This window comes from Clupea harengus, chromosome 7 (assembly GCF_900700415.2).
Source record: "Clupea harengus chromosome 7, Ch_v2.0.2, whole genome shotgun sequence".
Taxonomy (NCBI): domain Eukaryota; kingdom Metazoa; phylum Chordata; class Actinopteri; order Clupeiformes; family Clupeidae; genus Clupea; species Clupea harengus.
The window spans coordinates 21567748-21594920 of NC_045158.1; the positions used below are offsets into that span (position 1 = coordinate 21567748).

At 44.8% G+C, this 27173-nt stretch overlaps 2 protein-coding genes across 3 annotated transcripts; one reads left to right on the forward strand and one right to left on the reverse strand.

Moving 5' to 3' along the window:
• Positions 1–118: 118 nt before the first annotated feature.
• Positions 119–25139, reverse strand: ak8 (adenylate kinase 8). 2 transcript variants are annotated; one of them, XM_031570842.2, is made up of 14 exons: positions 25002–25138; positions 24571–24667; positions 24293–24377; positions 23607–23656; positions 23355–23465; positions 22828–22896; positions 16154–16235; positions 15845–15916; positions 14176–14379; positions 10536–10667; positions 10197–10286; positions 7233–7374; positions 1356–1436; positions 119–536 (listed from the first exon to the last, which is right to left on the reverse strand). In XM_031570842.2, the coding sequence occupies exons 2-14, from the start codon at positions 24652–24654 to the stop codon at positions 275–277; spliced, it is 1464 nt and encodes a 487-aa protein (XP_031426702.1). In that variant the 5' UTR covers positions 24655–24667; positions 25002–25138; the 3' UTR covers positions 119–274. The 2 variants fall into 2 exon arrangements, with proteins under 2 accessions (XP_031426702.1, XP_031426704.1); XM_031570844.2 differs by having other exon boundaries at positions 24571–25139.
• Positions 25140–25264: 125 nt separating this feature from the next.
• spaca9 (sperm acrosome associated 9) lies at positions 25265–26525 on the forward strand. Its single transcript, XM_012817755.3, is given in 4 exon segments — positions 25265–25529; positions 25639–25829; positions 26148–26199; positions 26202–26525. Coding segments are annotated over 4 exon segments (711 nt in total). The 5' UTR covers positions 25265–25385.
• Positions 26526–27173: the final 648 nt, after the last annotated feature.

Here is a 27173-nt window from a genome sequence, read left to right on the forward strand (position 1 = left end):
GAACGGATCAGATCAGAGCCATCTGCCCTGCTCCCGATGTGTAAGAGGAGACCACGCAGGGCTTTTACCTCACACACCAGCCTCCGTCGGCCTTTACAATATTTATGACTCAATTTACTTAGGAAAACGCAGTTTTATTATGACAAACAGAGCAGATTTATAATAACAAACAGAGCTAGTGAGGTCTGCTCCTCTCTTCGTGTCAGGCACTCGGCTGGGATGTCACATGTGGGCATTGCAGGGGCGGGATCATAGGGCGACGGCTGGGATTCTCTCACGTTGATTTGACCGCTGGAACGTCCATCAGGGTTTTGGGGAGGCGTCCGACCAGACGGCTCTCGATGGACTCGAACACGGTGTGCGGGTCCTGGTCTGCATTGACGTGGATGGCGTCGGGGTAGAAGCGCTGCAGGGTGGGCATCTGTGCCCAGTATTCCCTGAGGTGGTCGCGCACTTGGGCCTCTCTGTCCCGCGGGTTAAAGACCAGACGCTCCTGCACCTCGGAGCTGGGGGCTGGGCGGTACAGAGAGTGGTACCTGCAGGGAGGGAGTCACTCATGAGTAGGCACAGACTGCATGAATGCCTGTGTGTGATTGTGAATGTGTGTGTGTGTGTGTGTGTGTGTGTGTGTGTGTGTGTGTGTGTGTGATTGTGAATGTGTCTGAGCGTTTGGGTGGGGGTGGGGTGGAGGCATAAATTAAATTGCATATCATTCATTTTTTTTCTGTATGGTAGGGCTTCCCTTGATACAATACAGAAATTATTTATTTGTGTAAGTGGGCATGACCTTATAACAATACCATAGGAGTGGGGAGTACCAACATTTGAGACAGAGAGTTAGAGTCTCGTGTACGGTTAGGCAGCAGGAGAGATTGTGTGCGATGTGTGTATGTGTGCATGTGTGTGTGATGTGGGTGTGTGTGTGCATGTGTGTGTGATGTGTATGTGTGCATGTGTTTATGAGTGTGTGTGTGTGTGTGCATTTTGTGTGATTTGTGTATGTGTGCATGTGTGTGTGATGTGGGTGTGTGTGTGTATGTGTGGGTATGTGTGTGTGTGATGTGGATGTGTGTGCATGTGTGTGTGATGTGGGTGTGTGTGCATGTGTGTGTGTGTGTGTGTATGATGTGTGTATGTGTGTGTGTGTGTGTGTATGTGTGCATGTGTGTGTGTGATATGGATGTGTGTGCATGTACAGTATGTGTGATGTGGGTGTGTGTGCATGTGTGCGTGGTGTGGGTGTGTGTGCATGTGTGTGTGCATGTGTGTGTGTGTGAAGTGTGTATGTTGTGTGACAGAGATGTCCAGGGTGACAGAGGTGTGTGATAACTGAGGAGAGTCTGTTGACCTCTCACCTCTCTCCTGTGACTGGATCGATGGCCCTCAGGCAGAGACGCTCCACGGCCACGTCATCGGTCATATCCAGGAAGAACACCCTGGCAAAACATCACACACCACATCACATTCACACGTCATCGGTCAAGTCCAGGAAGAACACCCTGGCAAAACATCACACACCACATCACATTCACACGTAATCGGTCAAGTCCAGGAAGAACACCCTGGCAATACATCACACACCACATCACATTCACACGCTATACTATTAACATCAACAAAAAAAGAAATTTCATTTCTACAAAAGAGCATTCAGACACCATAGACAGTTACTGCCCCCCCTCTGACCAGTGACTTCTACCCCAACACCTGTATAAACCTAAAAACAGTAAAACAATTCGGTTGAGGAGCAGCTCAGAGAGTTTTAGTTTCGATAAGTTGTGATAGACGTGGGAAGGTCAGATCAGCAGGCCTGATCCTTCTCTTCTGGTGCAGGAGTGATCCGGCCACTGGAGGACGAAGGCGCTACGTTGGATCAAATATTTATTGATTATTGAGTTGTTTGTGCCTCTCACACTTGAGAGGGTCAGCTAGGGTCATGTCGACGACCCGATCTCAGAAAGAGCAACAAATGAACCTCATAGCGGACATGTTGGAGGAGAGTCAAACTGGAGAGGGATTTGTTACAGCAAAGTCCTCATAGGCAAGTCTCGCCAGTCGGCAGCCATCTTGGCAACGCCTCTGGATAGCTATTTCAGGCGAACAAGATCAGGCTCCAATCTAGATGAATGGAGAGAGGTCTATAACTCCACACAGGATGGTCAATCAGACATTGAAAGTATATCACACAAATCCATGTTTAAATCTGACATAAATGGTGGGAACATTGTTTCCTCAACCGCTCAAATTAGGATAAAAAAGACTTTATTCTTCGTGTTGACTCGTTCACTGAGCATGCACCACATTTCGTGGAGTGGCTATTACTATGGCAACAGTGGAAATAAACAGACTGTGCAGGACAAGCGAAACGTTACTTAGGCCTTTATACTACAGGGCACGACTTCCAGTCACAAATCCAAAATGTTTAGCATTACGGATTCCCTTATATTTTCCTCATTCATTTTCCCATCAGTGATTTGTCTCCTCCCTCATAACGTCTCTGGTTAGAGTCAGACTTAAAGACAGTGTTAGGACATGTTAGAGTAAGATGCTGAGAGGCTGCACAGAGACAGACCTCACAATGGACACGTTAGAGACAGACCTCACAATGGACACGTTAGAGACAGACCTTCACAATGGACACGTTAGAGACAGACCTCACAATGGACATGTAGCTTTACCTCACAATGGACACGTAAGGGAGAGACCTCACATTGGACACGTTAGGGACAGACCTTACAATGGACACGTTACAGACCTCACATTGGACACGTTAGAGACAGACCTCACAATGGACACGTTAGAGACAGACCCCACAATGGGAGAGACTAAAGAAAGGGGGTCAATGCTTTCACAGTTGCTGATGCTGAAAGCGAAGTCAGATTCTGAAAGGCTGCACAGACACACACAAAGGTACGTCTTACAGATGTGTTTCTGGCACACAGAGAACTGCAAGGCCAACCAATCAGAGTCAAACTGACAGGCAGAAGTAAACAGGAAGACTTTAAAGTTGTAAAGCTTTGGGCTATACCCATTTTTAGATACTTGGAATGTATGAATCTGGGTCCATTCTCTGAGCTTACACTGGGTCACAGCGGAGCTTCACACCATGTGTATATGAAAGGCTTATTTGCATTATTTGTGAGTAAATGTGTGTGCATTTGCCTGTGTGTTAAAGCATTTTGGGAAACAGATATCCTCTATTTTTAATGAATATTTTCCTAAAAAAAACAGAAATAATGACTCCTCTCCAGCTATTAGCATTAATATTAATGTAACCTTATGAAATATTCATCAATCTGGACAAAGATGACAGCATTCAAGCCTGAGGATGTGTGTGGTGTGTGTGTGTGTGTGTGTGTGTGTGTGTGTGTGTGTGTGTGTGTGTGTGTGTGTGTGTGTATGCGTGTGTGTGTGTATCTGTCTGTCTCTCTGTGTGTGTGTGAATATATGTACATATATGCGTAAATAAAAGCGTGTGTGTTTCTCAAACGTCTCCTTAACTTCATGCCCTTGCTTTTTCTAATTTCCATCTTGTGTAGCTCATTCAGATGCTGGGTTGTATATCTTTTAAAAAGTAGACGCTATCGTTTGAGGCAGGAGGTAACACATTTTGCTGCTATGGCAGAATCTGGAGCTTAACTGTCCACTTATAAAGAATATAAGGCTTCACTTCATCCGGGTCTACTGAGGCGCCTCCACCCACCCTGCTGTATGCTCTAGGGTTTAATGCAGCAGACATATTTTGCTGGAAGAGGGCCTCTATCAGCACTTCCTTTGCCCAATCAGGAAGGTAGCCTATGGGGGCAGCCAGGCCAGCATCACCTACACCGACAACAATGTAACCATGATGCTATAAATGTCTTCTTTTATTTTATGGCTCAAATGGTAAAGCAACTGGTAGAGCAACTGGTAGAGCAAGGTGCTAACAACACCAACGTCATTGGTTGAACTCCCAGGGAGCAAACACAGGTTAATGTTAATTAAAATGGAAACGTTTGTACTGTAAGCTGCTTCATGTCATGCCAAGAACCAGGCCACCACAATCCTAGAGCTCCTATGTCTCAGTTCACTCCTCCATTCTAGAGCTCCTATGTCTCAGATCACTCCTCCATTCTAGAGCTCCTATGTCTCAGATCACTCCTCCATCCTAGAGCTCCTATGTCTCAGATCACTCCTCCATTCTAGAGCTCCTATGTCTCAGATCACTCCTCCATCCTTGAGCTCCTATGTCTCAGATCACTCCTCCATTCTAGAGCTCCTATGTCTCAGATCACTCCTCCATTCTAGAGCTCCTATGTCTCAGGTCACTCCTCCATCCTAGAGCTTCTGTGTCTGAAGTTACTCCTCCATGTCTTCACTCTCTCTCTCCTCTCCTCTCCTCTCCTCCTCAAATTAAGAAATGAAAGGGAGCTGCGCTGATCTATACGCTGCGCTGCGTTCCTGTGCGCTGGCCCTGCGATGTTTACCTCTGATTAAATTATAATGCTGCCCTGCTGTTTTATTCATTAGCCAATTAGAGGAAGTGTTGCCTGATTAGATGGGGAGCAGGAGCAGGCACATGAAATACATTTAACTAATAGAGGTTGGGGGGTAGTCGGGTGGGGGGAGCGCAGGGGTAGCAGGGGCGGTGGGGGCAGTAGTGGGGGTGGGCTGTGCTGCGCTCTCTAGGATTACGTGGCTAATTGCACTGCTTTATCCGCACGTCACATGGGCTCATGCATATTGCAGGCGGCCCAAAGACTCTGATTGTGTGCAGCCGTGTCCGAGCTGTAAGAGAATGCACAGCGGCCAGACTGGAGTGTACTTACAGACAGAGGAGAGGGGTGGGGGCACATGTGAAGGGGTAGTAGGTATAGGAAAGCTGGATGGCAGAGGGGAATTAGGGTGGCTATATGGGGTAGTTGAGTGAGGTTGTAGAGTGGGGCAGCTGGGTGATGGCAGTAAAAACGTGGAGGGTAAATAGGGTGGTGGAAGGGCAACAATGGGGTGGTTGGGTTGCAGTGGGGCATTAGGTGTTTTCAGTGTTAGTAACGTGGGGTTGAAGGGTGGGGTAGTTGGGAAGTAGAGGGGCAGTAATAAGCAGCTATTTTGGGCAGTTGGGTTATGGAAGGGCAATAAGGTGGCAGAATGGCAGGTAGGTAGTTGAGAGGGAGTACAGTGGAAAAAAAACAGTAAGGTGGGGCTGTAGTGAAGCAGAGGGGCAAAAGAGTAAGATAGAAGGGTGTCAAAAGGGGCATTAAGAAAATAGGAAATGATGAAGTAGTAGGGTGGAAGTGAGTCTGTAGGGTGGTAATTGGGCAGGGCAGGGCAGGGCAGAGGGGTAATTGGGCCGGGCAGGGCAGAGGGGTAATTAGATGATAAACAGGAGAAAGGAGATAGGGGGAGCAGAGGGAGGGGCAATAGGGGGAGCAGAATGGGGCAATAAGGGTATTTGTTTTTGCCCCAGTTGAGTGTAGCCTCCAGTGTGTGTGTTTCTGGTGCGGTGGAGGAGCAGATGAGCTGAGGTCAGTCCTGATTGATCCGCCTGTGAAAGGCGATCAGACACTTATGCAAAAGAGGAAACTGGAGTGAAGGCGTCCTCATCTAGCTGATGAGGGAAGGCTATCCCCTCGCCTTCCTCCTCTTCCTCCTGCCCTGGATCAGGTGGCGCCTTTAACATAACAAAAGAGAGGGCAGCTCACTCCGCTCACAGCTTTTACCTGGCCTCACCTGAGACTGCTCAGCGTTCCTTCCTACCTGCAGGAGGGAGTGACGTCAGGACCGGCACTGACAAACGTAATGCTGCTGATGACAGCATCTGGCACCGTTTACACAATGCAGCCCAGGCAAGAGGTCACATGTATTCTTTAATGAACAGGCTTCTCAAAATCTTCCCAAACCTCACTTGCGACCTATCAGAACTGAGCAGTTTGCTCTCGTCATTTAGGGCACCTGCCCAGCAGCCATCTCCATTTCAGTAACAACTGGCCAGCTTTGAGCTGCCAGACTCCATCAAGCTGCTGCCCTGGGCTGGGCTGGGCTGGGCTGGGCTGGGCTGGGCTGGGCTGGGCTGGGCTGGACACATGAGCTCCTGGAGGAAACGGGTAAAGAGATCCTTCCGGCTCGGAGGGCGTGCCAGCCTCGCGGCCCCTGTCTCTGTCCCTGCCCGTCGACGGCAGCAGCGGCGGCGGCAGCGGCCCATTAAAAGCTGATGCCCTGGCAAGCGTCCATGTGTCTGACTCACTTATTTAGCCACTCTAAAGGCCCAGTAACTGGATAGCTGTTAATTAATGAAGCTGTCAGGTAAATCGCTGCTAGCAGGGGCCCATCACCGTCGCATCAGTAACATTATCTCTCCATTGTTTCACCGCTAACCTAACCGCGGAGCTCCAAATCAATTAAACTAATGCCATGTAAATGCAAGGCTCCAGCCAAGAGTCGCCTCAGTGGAGCGGGAGGAAGAGGGGGGTAACAGAGACTCATCTGCACCCCAGACCAGGGCGCAGGGGGTCACTGCTCACTCGTGTCTCTAATCACTGTTAGCTGCAGACGGGGAGGAGGACAGTGGGGAGGGTGGGGGGTGGGGGAGCAGTGTTGGATCATGTACAGTTATACTCTCACGGATGGCTTAAAAGCAGGGGGAAAATATCAATGAAGGGCTGACAGGTTGTTCTGCGTCACATCTGACCCTGATCACATGACCCTGCAAGAGAACCACCCTAACCCCTGTGTTCATGCTGCATAAACTGATTGTTAATCCACTGACCGATATCAGATCCCGGGGCTGATGGGTAACCACACAGGACATGTGAGCCCAACCTCTGCCACTTTCTGGGACAACTGAGGCATCACAAGACACAGGAAGTGACATCACACACTGGGGCACACAGCCATGACCTCATTGCATTCCACGTTCCTTTACTCATCTTTCTTTGTCTTCAAGTGAACCCAACACAGTGTACAGTGTACGGTACACACACGACATGGGCAAGCTAGCAGGGACCTGTGCGCTAAGTGGGCTTTGGACTTCAGTGCTGCATGGACTGTTTGGGTTTTATGGTTCAGTGTTGAGCAAATTGAGAGTTTTGTTAGTCAGTATTACTGTTTTACTTTAGTTGGACCAGTTGGGTTTTTGTCATTGTGTAAAGTATAAATAAGGGCTGGAGGATTGGCTCTGCCATGTTCTGTGTCTATGGACGGTTTGGTTGGAGACTCCATTAGGACTGTGATGCCTGGACTGGAGGGGTAGCTACCTGCTGGGGATGTGGTTGGACTCTCGGAGCTGCTCAGCCTGATCCTCGTCACGGGGGAAGCCGTGCAGCACCCAGCCACGGGTGGTACAGTCCAAGCGACTCAGCCGCATCGTCAGGATCTGAAGCACAATGCTGTCTGGCACTGACACACACACAAACAAACACACACACACACACACACACACACACGCACACGCACAAACACACACACACACACACACACACAACAACATACAACAGAGAAGCGTGGTCATACACACAGAGTGACAATCATTGGATAGGACGTTGTGTTTTCAGTCTTACACCGAGTGATTCATGTGTATGCCATTAAACTGCCACCACAGTTCTTTAAGGTAGACAGTGAACATAAGCGTTCGGAACAGACTGATTTATGTGAGGGCCTATATCTTTGGCCATTTTGGCTGGCTTGGTCAGAGAGTTATAACACAGAAGAGAAACAGGTCACTTTTTTTTCCTCATTCTGACAGGCCTTGAAAAAGCTTTAAAGCATCAAAGCTTTAAGAAATATCAGCCTGTAGGAAAGTTGTGAGAGAGAAAGAAAACCATTCAAGATTCTTCTGACTAATGCTATGGACAGAAAATCAATCTTACATACAAAAATACATAAAGGAGGGCAGAAAAGACTTCTATCACGTCTGTGAGCAGATCTGGAATGCATTTCTTCCTGAGACTGTTATCTGCCAACGGAGAGCAGTGGAGGGAACAAAATCACCCGACTGAGAGGGTTTCAAAGAGACGACCTACACGCGGGAGAGGTCAGACACATAACAGACAGCATCTGTCTAAAAACACACACTACCAGGGACAAATCAGACGTGAAGTTGTTTTCCACATCAAGAGATTCATTCGTCAAAGGGGGGGGGGGATGAAATAATCACCCACAACATTGTCATTCAAACTCACATGAATCGTCTCCCTTTTGAGGAGGATTTCAGACACTCTGCGCTTCTCTTCAGCACAACAAACGCGCCTGACTCCCGCCTGGCAGACTAGAGAAGTGAGCTGTTTAAGCGGAGGTTACCTTGATAGAGATCAGGCTAAGGGGCCAGGTGGGGGGGGCAACTTTAGAAGTGAGGCCAATCTCACGCGGAGGGTGCCGGGGGAGCGCCTGGGGGCAGCGTTGCAGGAGTGAATAAATAAGGATAAATACGGCGGGTGACGGAGGCAGAGAGGCTTCCTGACAGTGAGGCACCCGTCTCGCACCCAGGGGGTTTCTGACGCGGGTGAAAAATTAGAGCTGACAGACTCAAACTGTCCAATTTACACATCAAATGCCCAGAGCAGCACAATCCTGCTGCAGCCGAGGCTTCAAATGGCTCAGCGTGTGAAGAACCTCTCAGCTCAGCTTCACCGTCGGAGAAGTCTCCGGTTCCTCAACAGTCCTGCGTCCAGAACCCCACTACGTTGTTTCACTCACAGTCTCTTCTCTACCTCGCTCCAACCCCACATCTTCAGTAGACAAGTGTGTGTGTGTGTGTGTGTGTGTGTGTGTGTGTGTGTGTGTGTGTGTGTGTGTGTGTGTGACAGTGTGTGTGTGTGTGTGTGTGTGTGTGTGAGAGAGAGTGTCTGTGTGTGTGTGTGTGACAGAGAGAGTAGTCAAGAATCATATCACCAAAGGCTAAGCACAAAATACTGTAACTTTCAAATTCAATCAAACAGGACGAGACGAGCCCCCTATTTTGTTACGGCCCTGGCTCAAGGATTTCTTTAACACAAAAAACACATCACAAATAACCCCTGCAGGATAACTGAGGAAGTATCAGCAAAGTCAGTGGTGCAGTGCACGTGTGGCATGGGGAATGTAGTGGTGCACAAAGAAACAAAGTAAATAAGGAACCAATCCCTAACCCAGCTAAGTCACAGCCCCAGGCGACCTTTTATAGGTGCGCAGGTGACCTTTCTTAGGTGTCGCAGGTGACCTTTCATAGGCCCCCAGGCGACCTTTCATAGGTGCGCAGGGGCTCCAACTCAGGTGAACCACTGACCAACGTAAATTAATTAAAGGGGAAGACAGACAGAACAAATACAAATACAAATCTGAATACAAAGACACGTCTTTTTGTGTGTGTGTGTGTGTGTGACAGAGCGCATGGCGACTGTCACGTGACGCGATAGTTTCCCCGCAGATCATGATCACGGATTATAAAATATGTTCTGATGGACAGAAATATGAACGGTGTATTATGTGATTATATTGTGTGGTGTGCTTAGGTAGGATGCTATGGGTGATTTAACCCTGTATGGGGTTTCTGTGTGCAATGATCAGTTTAGACAAGATGGTTAGCTCCGCAACTCACCTGTTGCCTGTCTTCCGGGAACGTGGGAAACAAACGGGGATTCAGGGCTGAGAAGGATTATCTATGTTTGTTACAGCGCGCCGCTAGGGAAGCGCTCATTGAGGCAGGGGTGTTTCTAGTGTGTCGAAATAATGTCTTGATAAAGTGTGTAATGACAAAGGTAGTAATATAACATGTATGTACATATGTACTGGGTGATGCCAGTATGCGTGTAAGGTGATAATACTGTGTGCAACGGTTAATTGATTAATGCGTGTTAATGGTAACGGCCACCTGTTTAAATACGTGCCGCACAGCTCAGTGCGAGAGAAGTTGCTGACGTGAGCAGACCTAAGTGGATGGTTGCGTTAAACCAAGGAGAATAGCTAGCTTGGGCATTGTCCCAGTGTTTGTTTTATTTTACATTCAGTGTTTTGTTTGTTCGTTTGTATTGTCTGTTTTAACATACTGGTAGTACTGGAAGAAAATTAAAGAAAACCTTTTTTTTGGAAGTACTGTTGTGCCTGTCATCCATCCCTGAAGTCTGACCAACCAACCGCTCGCGCACACTACTTTACAGTGTGTTTGTGTGTGTACGCATGTGTGAGTGTGTGTGTCTGTCTATCAGTATGTGTGTGCGTGCATATGTGTGTGTGTTGACACATACCTTGTTGTCCAGCCTCCAGATAAGGTCTGAGGAGCTCACCCACACTGGACTCATCTGCATAAACTGCCTTTATCAGCTCCCCACTGCAGACTAGAGAGAGCCAGTGCAGGACACGGACAGAGAGAGAGAGAGAGGAAAGAGATACAATCATACAGATGTCATTAGATGTAGGGGAAAGTACTCAAATCTTTTCACTGTTACAAAGTTCATGTAGAATCTGTTGTTACCTGTGTATGTGTGTTTGTGTGTGACTATAGTGAGGCATCAGCCTTGGGTGTGTGTGTGTGTGTGTATGTGTGTGTATGTGTGTGTGTGTGTGAGACGGAGACAGGTCCATACTCTCTATGATGTTGTACTTCTGGACCAGCAGCCGTGCCTGAAGACTCTTGCCAGATCCAGGGGGTCCAAACAGGAGAATGCGGGGTGTGTGTGGGGCGCTGGACCGGGGCCGTGACAGAACGTATGCCAGAACTACAAAACACAGAACACACACATCAGAACAGCAGAACACAGCAGAACCAACCTGCTAACCGAAGAACAATTATGAAGAACTCCCTCAAACAAACCTTACTAGAGCAGAAAACATGTCACTGAAGAACTGCAACCATACCAGCATTGCAGAGCATATTTTTTTAAAGTGCAGAATTAAAGAACAAACAGAACACTGCAGAACACAGAACATATGCTGGCGTTGCAGGATACATATTCACACTGTAGCTAGAACACTGCAGAACAAACATTAGTACTGCTAACACACACACACACACGAAAAAAGAAAACTAACACACAGCAACACTATAGAACACATACGAGAACTGCAGAACACACAGCAACACTATAGAACACATACGAGAACTGCAAAACACTAGAGTTCAGCCACTACAGACGGAGACAGAGACAGTTAAGGGAAATGAGTGCAGTTTATGTGTAGTCTTTCCCATATACAACACATGGCCTGTGTGCCAGATGCTAGCTGTTCTTAGGGAGACGGCATTAGAATCTGAGCTAACTGCTTAATTGCTAATTGATAAAACAGCACTTAGCTCAGGCTCTCCTTTTCACCCCATAGCATAACGGGCCGCCATCACGCTAATCGCTACATGTAGAAGACAATCAATAAACCATGAGAGCCGCCGCCGTCGCCGCCATCCACCACCCCATGCCCTGCCCTCCTGGAGAGGGAGGGGGTGGGGGTGGGCCCTGGGACGCCTGCCAGGGAAATAACAGATGTTTTCTGCTGGGATTAAGATCAGCACACGAGTGTCTGCCGAGTCCACCGCGGGTCCGGTTCAGAGCCGGCCCGGTTCTGTTCCAGGGTCCGCTAGCTGCAATGTGGCGCCACTGCTATTCCTTTGTAGACTAAGCGTCTGGTTCACTGCGCAGTAATTAACACTCTTCTAATTGCGAGTAATGGCTGCTGGTTTAAGAGTGCCCGCCGAGCTGCTAATAGCTGACAGCAGTGACTTACGGTGAGAATGTGAGAGCTACCGTAGCTTGCTAAGTGACAGTGCTGTGAGAGGCCCAATCAAAATCCAGAGGTAATTATGGCATTAAAGTGCATCTCTGGGCGGGCAGTAATCAGTATTTATAACGACAGCTGGGGACACGTTTGCCTTTCAGGCTCGACAGCTAAACGCTTAATGGGGGGCAAAGACGCCGCGCCGAATGTTTACATCGCCTCGTCGTGACCCCCCAGCAGGCCAATCAGGGGTGATTAAATGTAAACTGAGCCATAACTGCTGATCTTCACACCTATCAGCAACAAATCAAACCCAAACTAGAGGCTATTAGAGCCTCATTCCTCCTCCTGCCCCTCTCTCTCCCGCACCTCTCTCTCCTCACCCCCACAGTCCAAACATTAACCACCAACCTGAGAATCGCTTCACTGGAGAGGCTAAGTTGTCGGACTAATGCAAGTTTCATATGCTTGTGACAGTAATGACATAGGTCTTAATGTAACTGGTAAGAATGTAATAATACCTGTAATAATGTGATATCAAATGTGATAATGCCAGTGAATAATCAGAACAATAAATAATTTTAAAATTGTTTTCAGGTTGTGTTGTGTGTGTTACTGAGTAAGGCTGCTATTGAATGACGAAGAGACGGGTTGTGTCTTTGCGACTGTGTATGATTGAGAGGTGTGTGTCTATGTGTGTGTGTGTGTGTGGGGGGGGGGTCTGTGTGTGTTTGTGTGTATGTTCAACTTTGATTGTGACGGTGACGCTGGTGACGTTGTCATCCCTAAGGACCCTCCAGCTTGCAGCTTTGCCTCAGGCCATCCTTTCCCCAAATATAACCCCCATCAGTCAGTACCTGACCACATCAGTCACCAGACCACCCCCCCCCCCCCCCCAAAAAAAAACCCTCACTACTCCATACATTTCCTACACTACACCCAGCCTCTCACCCACACTATCTGAACATTGCGCCGCCATGACCCCCCGCCCCTCATACCTAATCCCACCCCAAAAGTCTCACTATTGAAAGGCAATTATTGAAATATAAACCCAAGACATGCATCTCAGACATTACTTCCTCTGCAAACACCACTCCCCTCCCCCCAACCCTAACAGTCCAAACTACAAACATTAACCACCCCCACCATCACTAGTCCTGCCATCAGAAGCTTCAGTCCTTCTCAAATCATTAACCGCCCCCCCAACCCTCACAGTCCTCATTGCCCCAGGGCCCAGATGCCATGCTGACCTCCCTCCACCGGGGGAGCTATTCTCAGTGGGCCTGACAGTGCTGTTGATGATGCCCATGGGGACTCAAACAGTAGGGACCTCTTTAAAAAGCGTGTGGCTCTGAGTGATGAATGCGGTGCTTGATGGACAGAGTGTGTGAGTGGGCAGAGTGTGTGAGAGGCTTTGTGTGTGTTATCTCATGATAGAGATGTGTGCTATATGCTCGGGGCACAGTGTGTGATGGAAGCAGTGTGTAACTGGGGGATGAATGTGTGAGGTACACAGTGATAGTAACAGTGTGTGAGCACGGGTCTAAGTGTGTGAGGGTGGCTTTGGATGGATTTCAGTGTGTGAGGGGTACACACTCACCATTGATGGCATCTCACTAACATCCAACACAAGTGTCAAAGATCTTGGTGTAACTATTGACCAAGACCTCTCATTCGACTCGTACATAAAGCAAATTTCAAAGACATGATATTTGTATCTATGCAGTATGGCTAATGTCAGAAGAAGAAGAAGAAGAAGAAGAAGAAGAAGAAGAAGAAGAAGAAGAAGAAGAAGAAGAAGAAGAAGAAGAAGAAGAAGAAGAAGAAGAAGAAGAAGAACAATCCTATCCCTTGACTAGACTATTGCAGTGCTCTCCTATCCAGATGCAGCAACTAAATGGCCTCCAACTGATACAAAACGCTGCTGCTCGCACACTTAGAAGTCAACACCCTTTTCATCTTCTCGTCTAGACTAAAAACTTTCTCCTTTAGAGCATCCTATTGTTAGGAATAATGCATTAAGATCCGGCAACTGTCACAATATACTTCCCATACATCATGCCAGGCAACCTCTCTTTCTACCTCACCTCTCTATTTATAATATTGCGCTACGGTATTAGTATGTATCCTTGAGTGTATGTATTTAGTATGTATCCTTGAGTGTATGTATCTAGTATGTATCCTTGAGTGTATGTATCTAGTATGTATCTTTGAGTGTATGTATCTAGTATGTATCTTTGAGTGTATGTATCTAGTATGTATCCTTGAGTCGATGTATTTAGTATGTATCCTTGAGTGTATGTATCTAGTATGTATCCTTGAGTGTATGTAACTAGTATGTATCCTTGAGTGTATGTATCTAGTATGTATCCTTGAGTGTATGTATCTAGTATGTATCCTTGAGTGTATGTATCTAGTATGTATCCTTGAGGGTATCAATCTAGTATGTATCCTTGAGTGTAAATATGCTGCATGTATGCTAAGATGTTTTATCCTGATGCGTGTATGAATGTGTCCCACCCTGAGCAGAGACGTCCATGTGCGGCTGGTCGGCGTTGATGAAGTGCAGCCAGGAGCCGTAGGTCCTCAGCAGCCCGTGGGCCTCGCGGTGGTACAGCAGCAGTTTCTTAGCAACCTGCTCCTTCGACAGGAGCTCCTTAGGAGGCTGTAGACGCCGTATCACCTTCTCACTCTCTGGACGCATGAAGGCCAAGTGGTACACGTCTGACCGGTCCATCACACACACACACATACACACACACAGACACACACACACACACAAACAAACAAACAAACATAACGCACACACACATACAAACACACATTTAGATGGGTGGAAGGTTAATTTAGCTAACATCCAAAGTGTGGCATTGTTTTGTACAGAGAATATTACTATAGACAACATTACAACGTCAAACCACATGAACAGCTAGATTCATTTCTGCCAACGCGAAGTGTGATTGTTTAGCAGCAGAGGATCACTAACAATAACTGCACAGATCAGACATGGGAATGAAAGCACTGCACAGGAACTTGTGTTGGAATATACAAAAACACACACATATGGATGAATAGAGACATCTGTCATCAATACATTACCATAGTCACCCAACATCAGTCAGTGTGTCCTTTGCAGGGACAGGGGTGCACACACATCACATAAATGTGCATTTTTGTATGTGTCCAAAACACAGCTGCTTTTTGTTCATCAATACATTTTATGTAGGTGTGAGAGCGATCAAATGGTGTGCTCTTGAATAATCTGTTAAATTAAAGTATGTGTGTGCACACGTGCGGTTTGAAGATAGACGGGTGATGACAACAGTATTATTAGGCTACAAGGAAACTGTGACAGAGCTAATAGTGAGCTAACATACACAACAAAGTATTTTCTTTCTTAATGTTTCTGTCATAGTATTATTGCTACAGTACACATTTCTTGCAATACAGTAATGCTTATATACTGACCACAGCCTATTATATTCTACTGATCTGAACTGAACTGATCCTCTGATTACCAGCAGTTGCATTCGTTTGTGTCAGGACTCCCAGCTCTCTCCACATTGCTCATCTATAACTATGCATGCAGTTGCTTGTTTTAAATATTTTATCTAACAGAGTCAGAGAGATTATGCCTTTTTACGCTACTTAACGTAATGCTAAATACCAGCCGACTTACTGGCGTTGTTTTCTGCGATTCAGAAAAAAGGGGTAACTTCCCTGACTGCAAGACTCCACTATCATAGCTAACTAAGGTGGTAAGACAGCAGTTACAGGGTCAACAGGAGACAAGTATTTTATGATTTTACATTTTTCACTTTAAAACTGTGATTCTGACACAATCACACTATTAAAACTTAAGAAGAGCAGAAGTGTGATTGCGTTAAAATGAAAATAAAAATAAATACAAACAAAATTATAAAAAGTCAAGGCTACAGTAAATGTATCCACTTCAAATCTACTGGGACTGCAGGCTTTTGTTCATTATAGCCTGGCTTTGTAATACCCACAGGAGCTTCAGTAACGACTAACAACAAACAGCCAGTGTGCGCGTGTGTGTGTGTGTGTGTGTGTGTGTGTGTGTGTGTGTGTGTGTGTGTGTGTGTGTGCGCACTGCAGGGGTGAGCACATAAAGACATGGGTGTTAATGAGGGACTCTTTCTTGGGTGCCGTGTTTGCTGTAGGTTACCTCCCGTCTCAGGGTCTATCTCCTTGCCCAAACTCCTCTCAATCAGCACATCATCAGGAGCCTCCAACACCACTGCGACACACAACATCAGAAAACACATCAGTGTATGTGTGTGTGTGTGTGTGTGTGTGTGAGTGCGTATGGGAAAGTATAAGTGTGTGTGCATGTGTGTGTGTGTGTGTGTGTGTGTGTGTGTGTTTGTATGGGTAAGTAAATCTGTGTGTGTGTGTGTGTGTGTGTGAGTGTGTGTGAGTGTGTGTGTGTGTGTGTGTGTGTGTGTGTGTGTATGCTGAGAAAAGTGGAACTGACCAACGTAATCTGGAGCAATTCCAGCCTCCTGAAGACACAGAGCTTCATCTCGAGTCCTGGGGATTCCTTCCAGCACCCAGCCCTACACTCACACACACACACACACACACACACACACACACACACACACACACACACACACACAAGAAGAATACACACACACACACACACACACACACACACACACACACACAAGAAGAAGTCACACTCGGAGAAAGGCAGACTGATTATGCCAGCCATAACTCCAGCTGATCCTGTAAAAACCCTTGGCTTCTCCAGTTGCTATACACATAAACTTTAAACCAGATCACACGTGTCTCCGCCCTAGAACGAGACCTCCAGGCTTGGACAAAATCTAATTTTTAATCAACTTCATCAAATCTAATTAATTGAATGTAATTTTATGCAGAGGGGTAAACAAAGGACTAACCAATCAGCCTCCTCCTCAGTATCCCTTACATCCCATCTCCTCTCCCTGTTCTCACTTAGCCAAAAAAAGATCACAAGAAGGAAAGGAATAGCCTGTGCATCACTCATTAACCATGCATATGTATACACTACAAACAAGAACGCGCTCCCGAATCCCAAGGCTTCCTATGCAACCGAGCAGAGAAAGGCAGCAAGGAGAGGAGCAGCCCATCTCCCAACAGTGCTCATTAGGACTCACGTAAATAAATAAGATAAAACATTATTTAAACAGACTCTTATAGATCTGAGGATCGTAACCCCCCCCCCCCCCCCCCCCGATGAGAAAGCGCCATTGGTGGGCTTTCATCTAAGCAGGTGCTGCTGTTATCTAAGGTTCTTCTGTTGTTGCCCACGAGACCCAACTCCAACGACGGCAAACACACCACGCCATGCATCACGCCACACAAAGGGGCGGAAATCCTGTATATATCGCCCAATATATCACTGTAAACACTATGTCAATTCCAGCGCTTTTTTAAGTGTCCGAAGATTCTGAACACCACCCCCCTCCCCCGGTTTGTGGTGGTGTGTTCCACTGCCTTGCCCCAGCCCAATGTGGGTCGCGGGTTAGTGAGAGAAGTGCCGAGGCCAGTAAGCAGGCTACTTTGGAAAGGATGGCTTCGTCCAAACTAAGGATATGCCACACATTTCAGTACTTCTACCACTTGATAGAATAAAACATACTATATGGGCCATTCTACCGAATTGGTGCAAAGTGTGGTCCCACAACAAGAAAAACTATTTACAAAACAATTAAGTATTCAGACATAGATATTTACTAAGAACATGTTATGGTCTATTTAAACCCAAGACATTAAATGAGATAGGGATAAGCTAAATATATACAAAATCATCATTTATAGGGTACTTTCTATTGGGAAGTAGCTGTCCCCAACCCTGACATCTAAATTTCTGTTATCAAAAATAACACTTTTTACATTTTTTAGATTTTTTTCAATGATCTAATTTCAAAGATCTTTATGATTAAGTTTAAACAGAACTTGGAAGATTTAGATTTATTGTGGGTTTAATTTAAGAAAAAAAAAACTATACTCAAAAAATCATGTCCATAGTTTTCATGTCACTACCGAAACACAGGAGTTTTAGTCCGTTGGCTGAGCCTGTTTTTTAGCCACACCCCTGCATTTATAACCAGGCAGTGATACTGCATCCCTGTCCCTTATGGCTGAATGGTAAGTAGCTAGATCCCATACTTTTGATATAAATGTGTTCCAAAGTCTGAAAATCAGTGTTTAACCTTAAGAATTGTCACTACCGAACACCTTTTTTTCTTCAATTAAGTAAACTTTTTGGGGTTTTATGCAAAGTATTATGTTTGTTTGTGTGTACACCTCTTCAAAGATTTGTTTGCTAGCCATGTGCTTGCTAGGATTATTTTATTCATGCTCAAATTTAGCTAGAATTTTCACTACCGAAACAGTCACTACCGAAACAGTCACTACCAAAACATATGGTAAAGTTTCGGTAGTGACATGATCGTTTCGGTAGTGACAAAATGGAATGGTAAGTAGTTCAATCCTATCATTTTGAAATAAATGTGTTATGTGGACTAAATGGTAAAGATGTAGATAATGCTGATTTCTATCTGAAATTGTTCAGGAGAGAAAGAATCAAAAGACACCAAAATGCCAAAAGGAAATACCGACAAAGAGTGAGGGATGACCCAGTGAAACACCAAGAATATTTAAGGAAGGAATGAGAAAGAAATAAGGAACGAAAGGAAGAAGGAAAGTTGAAATGTATCAGTGATTTATCCAACAGGGAGCAAAAGAAGGTCAGAAAATCATGGAGGAAAAGACAGCAAAAGCACAAAACATTTGTGTTTTTAATTTTCCCAACCTAAAGCATGGTATGAGTTAAGATTAAGCAATAAGGTTGAGGAAATATGATACAACCTTGCAAACAAAATACTGTGGTCACTACCGAAACAGTGCAGTCACTACCGAAACACTGGATGTTTTGTAAAAAATTAAGTATATTGAGTTATCAACTAAAATGTTATGATACTGATTGGTTTAATGTATGTTCAATTTCATCAATAATCAACTCTGGAATCAATATGATCAGTATTTTGCATTTTACAAAGAAATATTGCACTGAGATTTTGATGAATTGTATAAATTTAACTTTGAAATTTGGTAAAAATTTCATTTTTATTGATTTCATTGTGAAAACCTTCAAGAAATATTTGTAAAAATACTCTTCAGAGAAAGGGAAGGAAACACAATCTGAACAGGTTAATAATAATACGTTTTTACTATAGTTTATTACTATGTTTCGGTAGTGACAATTTTAGGGAGAGGAAAAACATTCCAACACATTCTGAAAATACAATATAAAAATTGACGGTTCATTTACTAGATATGTGTACTTTAGATATGGTACAATACATATACGGACAAAGTTTTGGGAATAAAACATACAAATTTTCAAAATATTTCCAACCTGACTTTGCACCAATTCGGTAGAATGGCCCATATACTGTTCTCATCCCCCTAATAATAATACCCAATATATCACCATTTATAACTCTTTCACCTCATTTCCTACCCTTCCCTACTTTTATGCAAAGCGACTTCCTGCAACGGCCAGGAACCCTGGTCGACCGCTTTGAGTTCGGCAGATATGTAAAGCCTAACTCATGGTTGTCCGTTTACGCAGACACGGAGACACAGAGAGCCCTCTCCGAAGGTGCAAACCCTCTCCGAGCACCTCTCCGTGGCCTGACGTGCACCTCCCAAATTTTATAACTATCCGTCTCCGTCAATCCCTCAATACATCGCTGTTTACCTTGTGGGTAGTAGAATGCTAACATTAGATAGCTGGCTCAGACACCTCGCAAATCCCAGATGTATTTTTCAGTTACAATAACAGGGTTTTACATTGCACAGTGTTAATTTCTTGGTAACTTTAAAAAAAAATTTAAGCAAAAAAAAGTCAAACAAACAACTTTTATGTACAAATACGACCATCTACGGAGTTTGGTCCGCCATCTCTTTTTTTTTATTGCTTTGCAACACCCACAACAGTCGAAGCCGTCCGTCCGTAACGCAGTCGTAGAAGTATATTTCGGCCTTAACGGATACGCTAACCACTGTACCAGCAACACCACACTCTTTATGTACCAGACCTCGCATTACACACCTCACAGCAGACCTCAGATCTCACATCAGACTGTTCCCACCGTGTAGGAAAGAATTTCAGGAAATAGCTGCACTTTTGTCATAAGATAAATACATTTTATACTTTTACCTATGAAATATGTTAAGTCATTACAAGTCAAAGAGGTGAGGTCCTACTTAAGTCTCGAGGCATTGGTATTCAAGTCATAGTCGAGTTGCAAGTTATTTTTAATTGTGTCGAGTCTAAAAAATCATGACAAAATCATGACTCGATTCTGACTTGAGTCGTAGTCATGTGACTAGTGATTAGTGATTAGTCAGCATAGTAAAGACTCAATAGATAGAGTGGTATAGACTCATTAGTCAGCATAGTGTAGACTCATTAGTTAAAGTAGTATAGACTCATTTGTCAGAATAGTATAGACTCAATAGTTAGAGTAGTGTAGACTCCATTGTTAGAGTTAGACTGTAAGGGCAAATAATTTAATAAATGACAATCTGATTGCTCACACAGGTCAGCTCTGTTCTGCCAAACGCACTCCCTTCCAAATGCACTCACCCCAGTTAATATTGTACCCGAAGTAAACACTGTTCAAGCAAATAGCTTGATGAGTGATTATCTTATTGTTCATTTAAATCATTAGTGTTCTTCCAGGCGTGTTCTCTCTCTCTCTCACTGATGTCCTTCCTGATGAAAGTGTGAAGTTTCACAAACACACACGGGCCTCGTGAGAGAAGAGGCGCAGAAGACGTGCGAGGCTCGGAGAAGAAGCGTTGACAGGCGAGAGATGAACCAGCCGACCCAGATTAGGCGTGATTAACATGCAGCAGTGTGTCATTTAAAATCAAGAGAGAGAAAAACACACACACACACACACACACACACACACACACACACACACACACACACACACACACACACACACAGGCAGACAGAGAAGAAGGAGATGCTCACATGCCAATGCAATTAGGCCCAGCAGCTCTAACTTCAGTGCTGACGCAGCGTGTCAATCATCCCACGTGTGGCCCTGCAAGCTGAGCGCAGAGAGGCGGGGTGTGTGTGTGTGTGTGTGTGTGTGTGTGAAGAGCAGCGCGCGAGATGAAGGCATCGACTGACAGCGATGCTGCCGCCCGCTCCTGATCAGATTGAGACGTGCTGTCAGCTGTCACTGACTACAGAGAGGCATCCGCTATTCCAGGCTGAATTCACACAAAAGGCAGCCGAAAAAAAAAAGAATGAAATAACGGCAGTCACGCGAGCAGACAGCTAGCCTGCGGGGATAAACAGCCATTACCAGATTAAAAGGCAAAACTAATCACGAGCCGCTGAGATTAAATGGCCAAAGTTAACGGATGCCAAGCGAAAAAGTTTAGTAATGTATGCAGGCTAAGCTAAGCTATTTGTAGAGTTTAGAAAGGAGAGGGAAATAATACATCACTCTTTACTGCTTTAATGGTGGCTGAGAGGGGAGGGGGGGGGGTGAAAGAGGGATGTGTGTGTGTTTGGGAGGGGGTAAGATGGGGATATTTGGGAATTTAGAGGAGGGAACATTTGTGAAGAATGAGAATGGGGAAGAGTGTGAGTGTGAGGTTGTGTGTGTGTGTGTGTGTGTGTGTGTGTGTGTATGTGTATGTGTGTGTGTGTGTGTGTGTGTGTGTGTGTGTGTGTGTGTTGTCATGTTTATGTCTAGATGTGTAATTAGGTCAGGTGCAGGCAGGTAAGAAGGCTAAAAAGTGTGTGTGTGTGTGTTGAATTAAAAGTGCGTCTGCATATGTGTATGTGATTTAGCTGTAGAGAGTGCGATGAGGTGTTATGCTCACTTACAAAGGCTTCAGGTCAGGTGTGTGCAGTAAACAGCATGTGTGTGTACTCAAGGTGTTTGTGCTTGTTTCAATGTGTGTGTATGTGTGTGTGTTTGTTTAAGTGTGCGTGTGCATGTGTGTTTTAGGTCTACAGAGTGTGATTAGGGTGTTGTGTTGCGCACACACTCTGCAGGTCCTCTGGGAGAGGCTACGGTGTCCCAGCGGGGCGGCCTCACACATGGCTATTTAGTTAATTAAAGAACACTCAAGTAAACACAGAAAATACCAAAGCGCTCGTATGGATGTGTGTTGTCTCCGCCACCACCACCATGAGCTCCATTTGTTTCTGATGTGATGCAACTCCTGTCCCCGTCTAGGTATTCCTCACCCTGCTGTGTGTGTGTGTGTGTGTGTGGGGGGGGGGGGGGGGGGGGGGGGGGGGGGGGGGGGGGGGGGGGGGTGGTCTGTGTGCGCAAGCTAGTTCTGTAATTGTAATTGCAGTAGACACAAGATATGGGCAGTAAGAGGAGAATCTCTGCTGGAAACTGCATGTTCAAACAATCACCTTAAAGGAACCAGCAGATTACTACAACTTTCATGATCTGAAGTGACAGCCCATACATTTCTCCCTCTAATACGGTCCTCATTACCAAGATAAAGGATGTCATTTCATAAAACGGTATGCTGAAATAAATAGGTAGAAACATATTCAAATTTGAACACTAGTGTCAATACACTATATTTTTAGCTTTCGATTATGAGTGATATTTGTAAAGTAATAATGATCTCGTCAGAATGGAATGACATATTTTAAACTTTTACAAGTATCAAACCATTCTAAGATAATTCAATGCATATGCCCACATACCAAAACATTATATGAATAATTACTGATACGTTTTCATAGTGTGATATTAGTCTGGAATGCATTTTAAGTGCTTTAAACATGGCAAGGAAAACAAGGACAAAAGAAAAAAAACGAATACATTAATTACTAATCACTGCGTGTGTGTGTGTCTGGGAGCTTGTATCCATCAAGGTGTGTGTGCGTGACTATGTATATGTGTCTGACTCTCTGCACCATTAAGCAGCTGGTAATTGCTGTTTAACCTGCTATTTAAACTCAGGGCAGACTCACATTCTTATGGCAATGTCTTGTAATAACCCTTAAAAACACAGCTATAATTTATGGAAATTTTAGGCCTATGAGGGCTCTGTCTGCGCAGCTGAGTACTGCCTGCTAGACGCTTTAGCACTTACCCTGCACACGCAGTCAATTCTGGACAGACGGTGTTGTATCATTCTGATCCAAAGATCAGTTGGGATCTTCTGCAACATCAAAGAAAATACAGAGTCAGAGATGACAGCTCAGTTTCACACTGCTAGGGGACGTTATGACAGTTACGCTGGTCGGAGGAGAGTTAGAGGACCTGTGTGTGTGTTTAAGTGTGTGTGTGTGTGTCTGTGAGTGTGTGTGTGTGTGTGAGTGTGTGAAGTGGGAAGGGTACGGAGATGAGTGAATGATCTGTGTGGTTAAAGTCTGTTTTTTTTTGTGATCATGTGTATTTAGTAAGGAATGTGTTTGCATGTGGTCCTTTTCTTATTTCAGATTCTGTATAAAACACTTTTTTCTGGCATTTCCTGGCATTCAGGGTTTCCGTATTGTCCTTCTCCACTCACTTATTTCCTCAACTGTACGTGTAATGTAAACGTACAAAATGCATAGGCTAAGGGTGTATAAAGGGTAACGCTGTGAGTGTTTAGTATCTCTCCTGTCTGCGCCATACCTCCCCTTTCTCCTGGCTCTGCTTGGCCTCCCCACTGAAGTCAGGGTCCTCCTTCAGAATGTGGCTGACTGTAATGTGGATTGCCTGGGTGCGCTCACACAGGGCTTTGGCCTAACGCACAAACAGAGAGATAATCAGACGACACAGGAAACATGGGTATCACTGTGTACTCTGGTTCCTTATGGAACCTCACTAACTGAAAGAACCACAGGCTAGCGTTGGCACGGTGACAGTGTTCCACGTTGCACTCACCACAGTCCTCTTCCCTGAAGATGGTGGGCCCAGTAGTATCACTCGAGGCACTGGGAAAATGACATACAAGTGCAGTGCTATTAGGACACTAATACAGTGAAAATACATTGTGCATCTGAATAACTTCAAGTGACATTATACACTATATATATAGAGATATATATATATCTCTATATATATAGTATATAGATAGATATTATATATTGTATATTCACTCAGCGGTTTGTGTAAGCAGTATTTTGACAGACACAACAGATATGCCTGAAGCCCAGGCATCTCACAGCACACTCCTGCTTATAAGCTATAAATAGTAGTCTCAACTGTTTTATGTACAAAAATACATAATGCATTTTGACATGATTACCATAAACTGTCCAGAGGCCAAGACACTGATTGGAAACATGTCTTTGAAAATGCCATCTGTGAGCTTCAAATCCAAATTCATTCTTTGTCATTTGATTGTATATATTTTGGCAATACTATGCCATGTTGCATTCTGCGCCTTTGTATTAACAATGGTCACTATGTCACTAGGACACTATGACTCCGCAGTCACTCTTCCCATGAATAACATATTAAACACAAGAAAAACTTGCCAATTCCACTATATTTCATCTACTTTAAACAAGGGCTCCACCTAGTGGCAATAGTAGTAAAAGTCAAAAACAGATTCCGTGTAGATTTACCCTCAGTATTGCCTCTCTTTAGCATCCTAATCAGATACTTGATGGGGTCTTCGGGCTTGTCAACGACCACATTTCTCAGCAGAGACTGCAATTAAATATTCTACAGTCAGTGGCAGATACGATTTTGTTTAAAACTATGTGTTCTGTTTATTAGCCTAGTTCTACAAGTTAATTAATAAAGATATGACACGTTTAAATAACAAGGATCTCCTGCTTGTAAACCATTATCTTTCACCATAAAACGCATTAAAATCCAGAGAATGTCTGTAGATATTCACCTGTAGCAAGTCAAAAATGCCGTGCTTCTCCGCATAAATAGCCATTTCAGGAGGAATCCTCAAAGGCTTTACAGTGGCATCCATATCTACAGACCCGCTAAATCATGCAACAAAAATGAAACAGGTTACAATAAAAACCCAATATGAACCCAAAAACAGTTCTGCATTTTGTTATCACCACACCACACCTGCTGCTTCCGTATGCTAATGTATTATAATGAATAGTGTGAACTAACATTAATATTCGCTTGCTTATTCCCTATTTAGTTCTGTAACGTTGTTGTGTGTGTGTAGCAATCTCGCTAGCTAGCGATAACTTTCTCTCTTGCAAATCAGCCAACATGTAAATCATCATATATCATGGGTCAAAGATATATCTACAGTACACTATCGAAATGTGGCTATTAATTTAGGACTATACGTCGATTTACCTTTCCTTTTGTCACAGAGCGAAAACTTGTATTTATTTAGATAGCTAAGTTTGTTAGCTAGCTAGTTGTATGTCAAATAACACTAGTTTAGTGCGCTGAATAGGTGGTTGCTATGGCCACCACCGTCCTTGCAGTGACGCATTATCCATTCTAGCGCGTGTTGTTAGTGTTGCTAAGCGACATAAAAACAATGGATTCTAAGAGGATTTTCCACTACGCGCCATTCAACGGGACAACATTCCTCCCATGGCTTGTTTACAATTGCTTGGAGGTCTACTTGGAGACCGACAGTGTAACATTTCCTCGGCCAATCACAACGTCACATCTCTTATACTTCTGGTTGAAATTTGAGTGAAATCGAGCCCCTAAAGGACAGGATCAGCTATGAATGACATGAAGGAAAGACTTAAAGATATTGAAAAGAAACAGAAACTTTTCAAGCAACAACTGTTCATCTTCACATCTGCTCTGGAACGATCACAGGAACAAGCGCATGGAAGGCTCGAACCAGTCAAGAATGTTTTCCAGGTATAATCCTGTTTTCATTCATTCATCCATCCATTCATTTGATCAACTTCAACCAGAGATATAACAAATGTACTTGCTTATTAAGATCTTATTTATTTTATCCTGACAGGTCCAGAGGTATATGACCCATCACTGCAGCAATGCCACGGACAGAAGAATATTCTCTTTTTATATGGAGATTGTATCAGATCTGAATAACACTCTGGAGCTCATCAAGGTCTCTTGCCAAAGCAGTGATGCTTTGACCACATGCAAGGTGCTTCTCAACCCAAATAATGACATCAGCCAGTTACGGGCACAGTTAAGTAACATGATCATGTCTTGTATATCACTCATGTCTAAGATAACCTGTTATTTGGTGCATACTGGGCCCTCTAATTGTTGCTGTATTTATTATGAACAACATTGTGTTATTATATAGCTTCTACATTCTATATTATATCTACAAAATACCTAAACCTTAATTGAAGATCTCCCTTTCATTAAGGTCGCTTGTTATTCAGTCTCACTATGCCATAGCCCGAACAACACACACTCAGCCCAATTCCCCAGCCGTCCAGCCATGTTACGATGCCCAGTAAACCTGTGTGTGCTTGGCGGCCATGTCCTCCCTGACAGGTATCCACATGGGGAAATCCTACGGCTCGGCTGTGATACCAGGAACTACTTCGGGGGGGGGTGGTCAGCCTGATCCCGCTGGCCCTGGACCTGCTGAGGTCGGCCTCCACTCCTGAGGGGTCGCCCTCACTCTCAGCCGCCCCCACCCCCAGCCCACCCCCATGCCCATGCCCATGCCCCTCTCTGGAGGAGCGACTGACTCGACCACACTGCGCCTGCAGCCACGCCGGCGCCCAGGCGGCCATGGGAGAGAGACGGGCCCAGTCGGCCCAGGGAAACCAAATCCCAAAACCCACGCACACAGGAGCATGGCATTATGGGAAGGTTGCCTGGAGGCCCCCCTGGGAGCACACAGAAGTGAAGCCTGTAGAACTATAGACACATTCTACAAGTGTGTAGGAATATAGTATTATTTCAGATTGGGACAATAAACATATGAGACGAACCTCATATGGGAGTAGAGAGTGAACTATTCGCTTTGACTTCCTACATCAGTTTCACAAGACAGTATGAATAACTTCGATGAATTTGACACCAGAACTTTATGCAACAGTGGGAAGCATGAGCTCAAGTCAGGTTCATATGAGGGAGATAAACATACAGTTTGACATTAGTCTCATATGAGACAATAGAGGCAAATATGGTCTTTCCTGTCCCACATGAGGCTTGGTGTGAAACCGAAGAGGAGGGAAAGAAAATGTGAAGTTTTATGGAATGAAGAAAAGCATTTTGTTTAGAAATATCAACTGACAAATCACATTAACAAAATGTTAGAGAAAGGGGCTGGGTGATTCATTTAGTTACTGGTTTAGTGACAGAGATAATGTCTCTGTGCTGAGGGAAAAGTGGACCTCTACTCTCCATCCTGAGGTAATTACACTAAAGGCTCTTATTGGCAAGCCGCAAGATTAATGAAGATTAATTAATGACTGAAGGAACTTTTTCAAGGACAGGCCAATGGGGAGTGCAAGTTGGGGAGCTGCCACTAGATGGCACCATCACATCTTTCAGAGCCAACCCTTTCAC

Coding starts and splice junctions, on each gene's coding strand:
- ak8 (XM_031570844.2), bottom strand. CDS start 24,654: ATGGATGCCACTGTAAAGCCTTTGAGGATTCCTCCTGAAATGGCTATT. Junction 23,657..24,292: donor AAAGAGAGGCAATACTGAGG/GTAAATCTACAC, acceptor TCATTTTCCCAG/TGCCTCGAGTGATACTACTG. Junction 537..1,355: donor GATCCAGTCACAGGAGAGAG/GTGAGAGGTCAA, acceptor CCCTCCCTGCAG/GTACCACTCTCTGTACCGCC.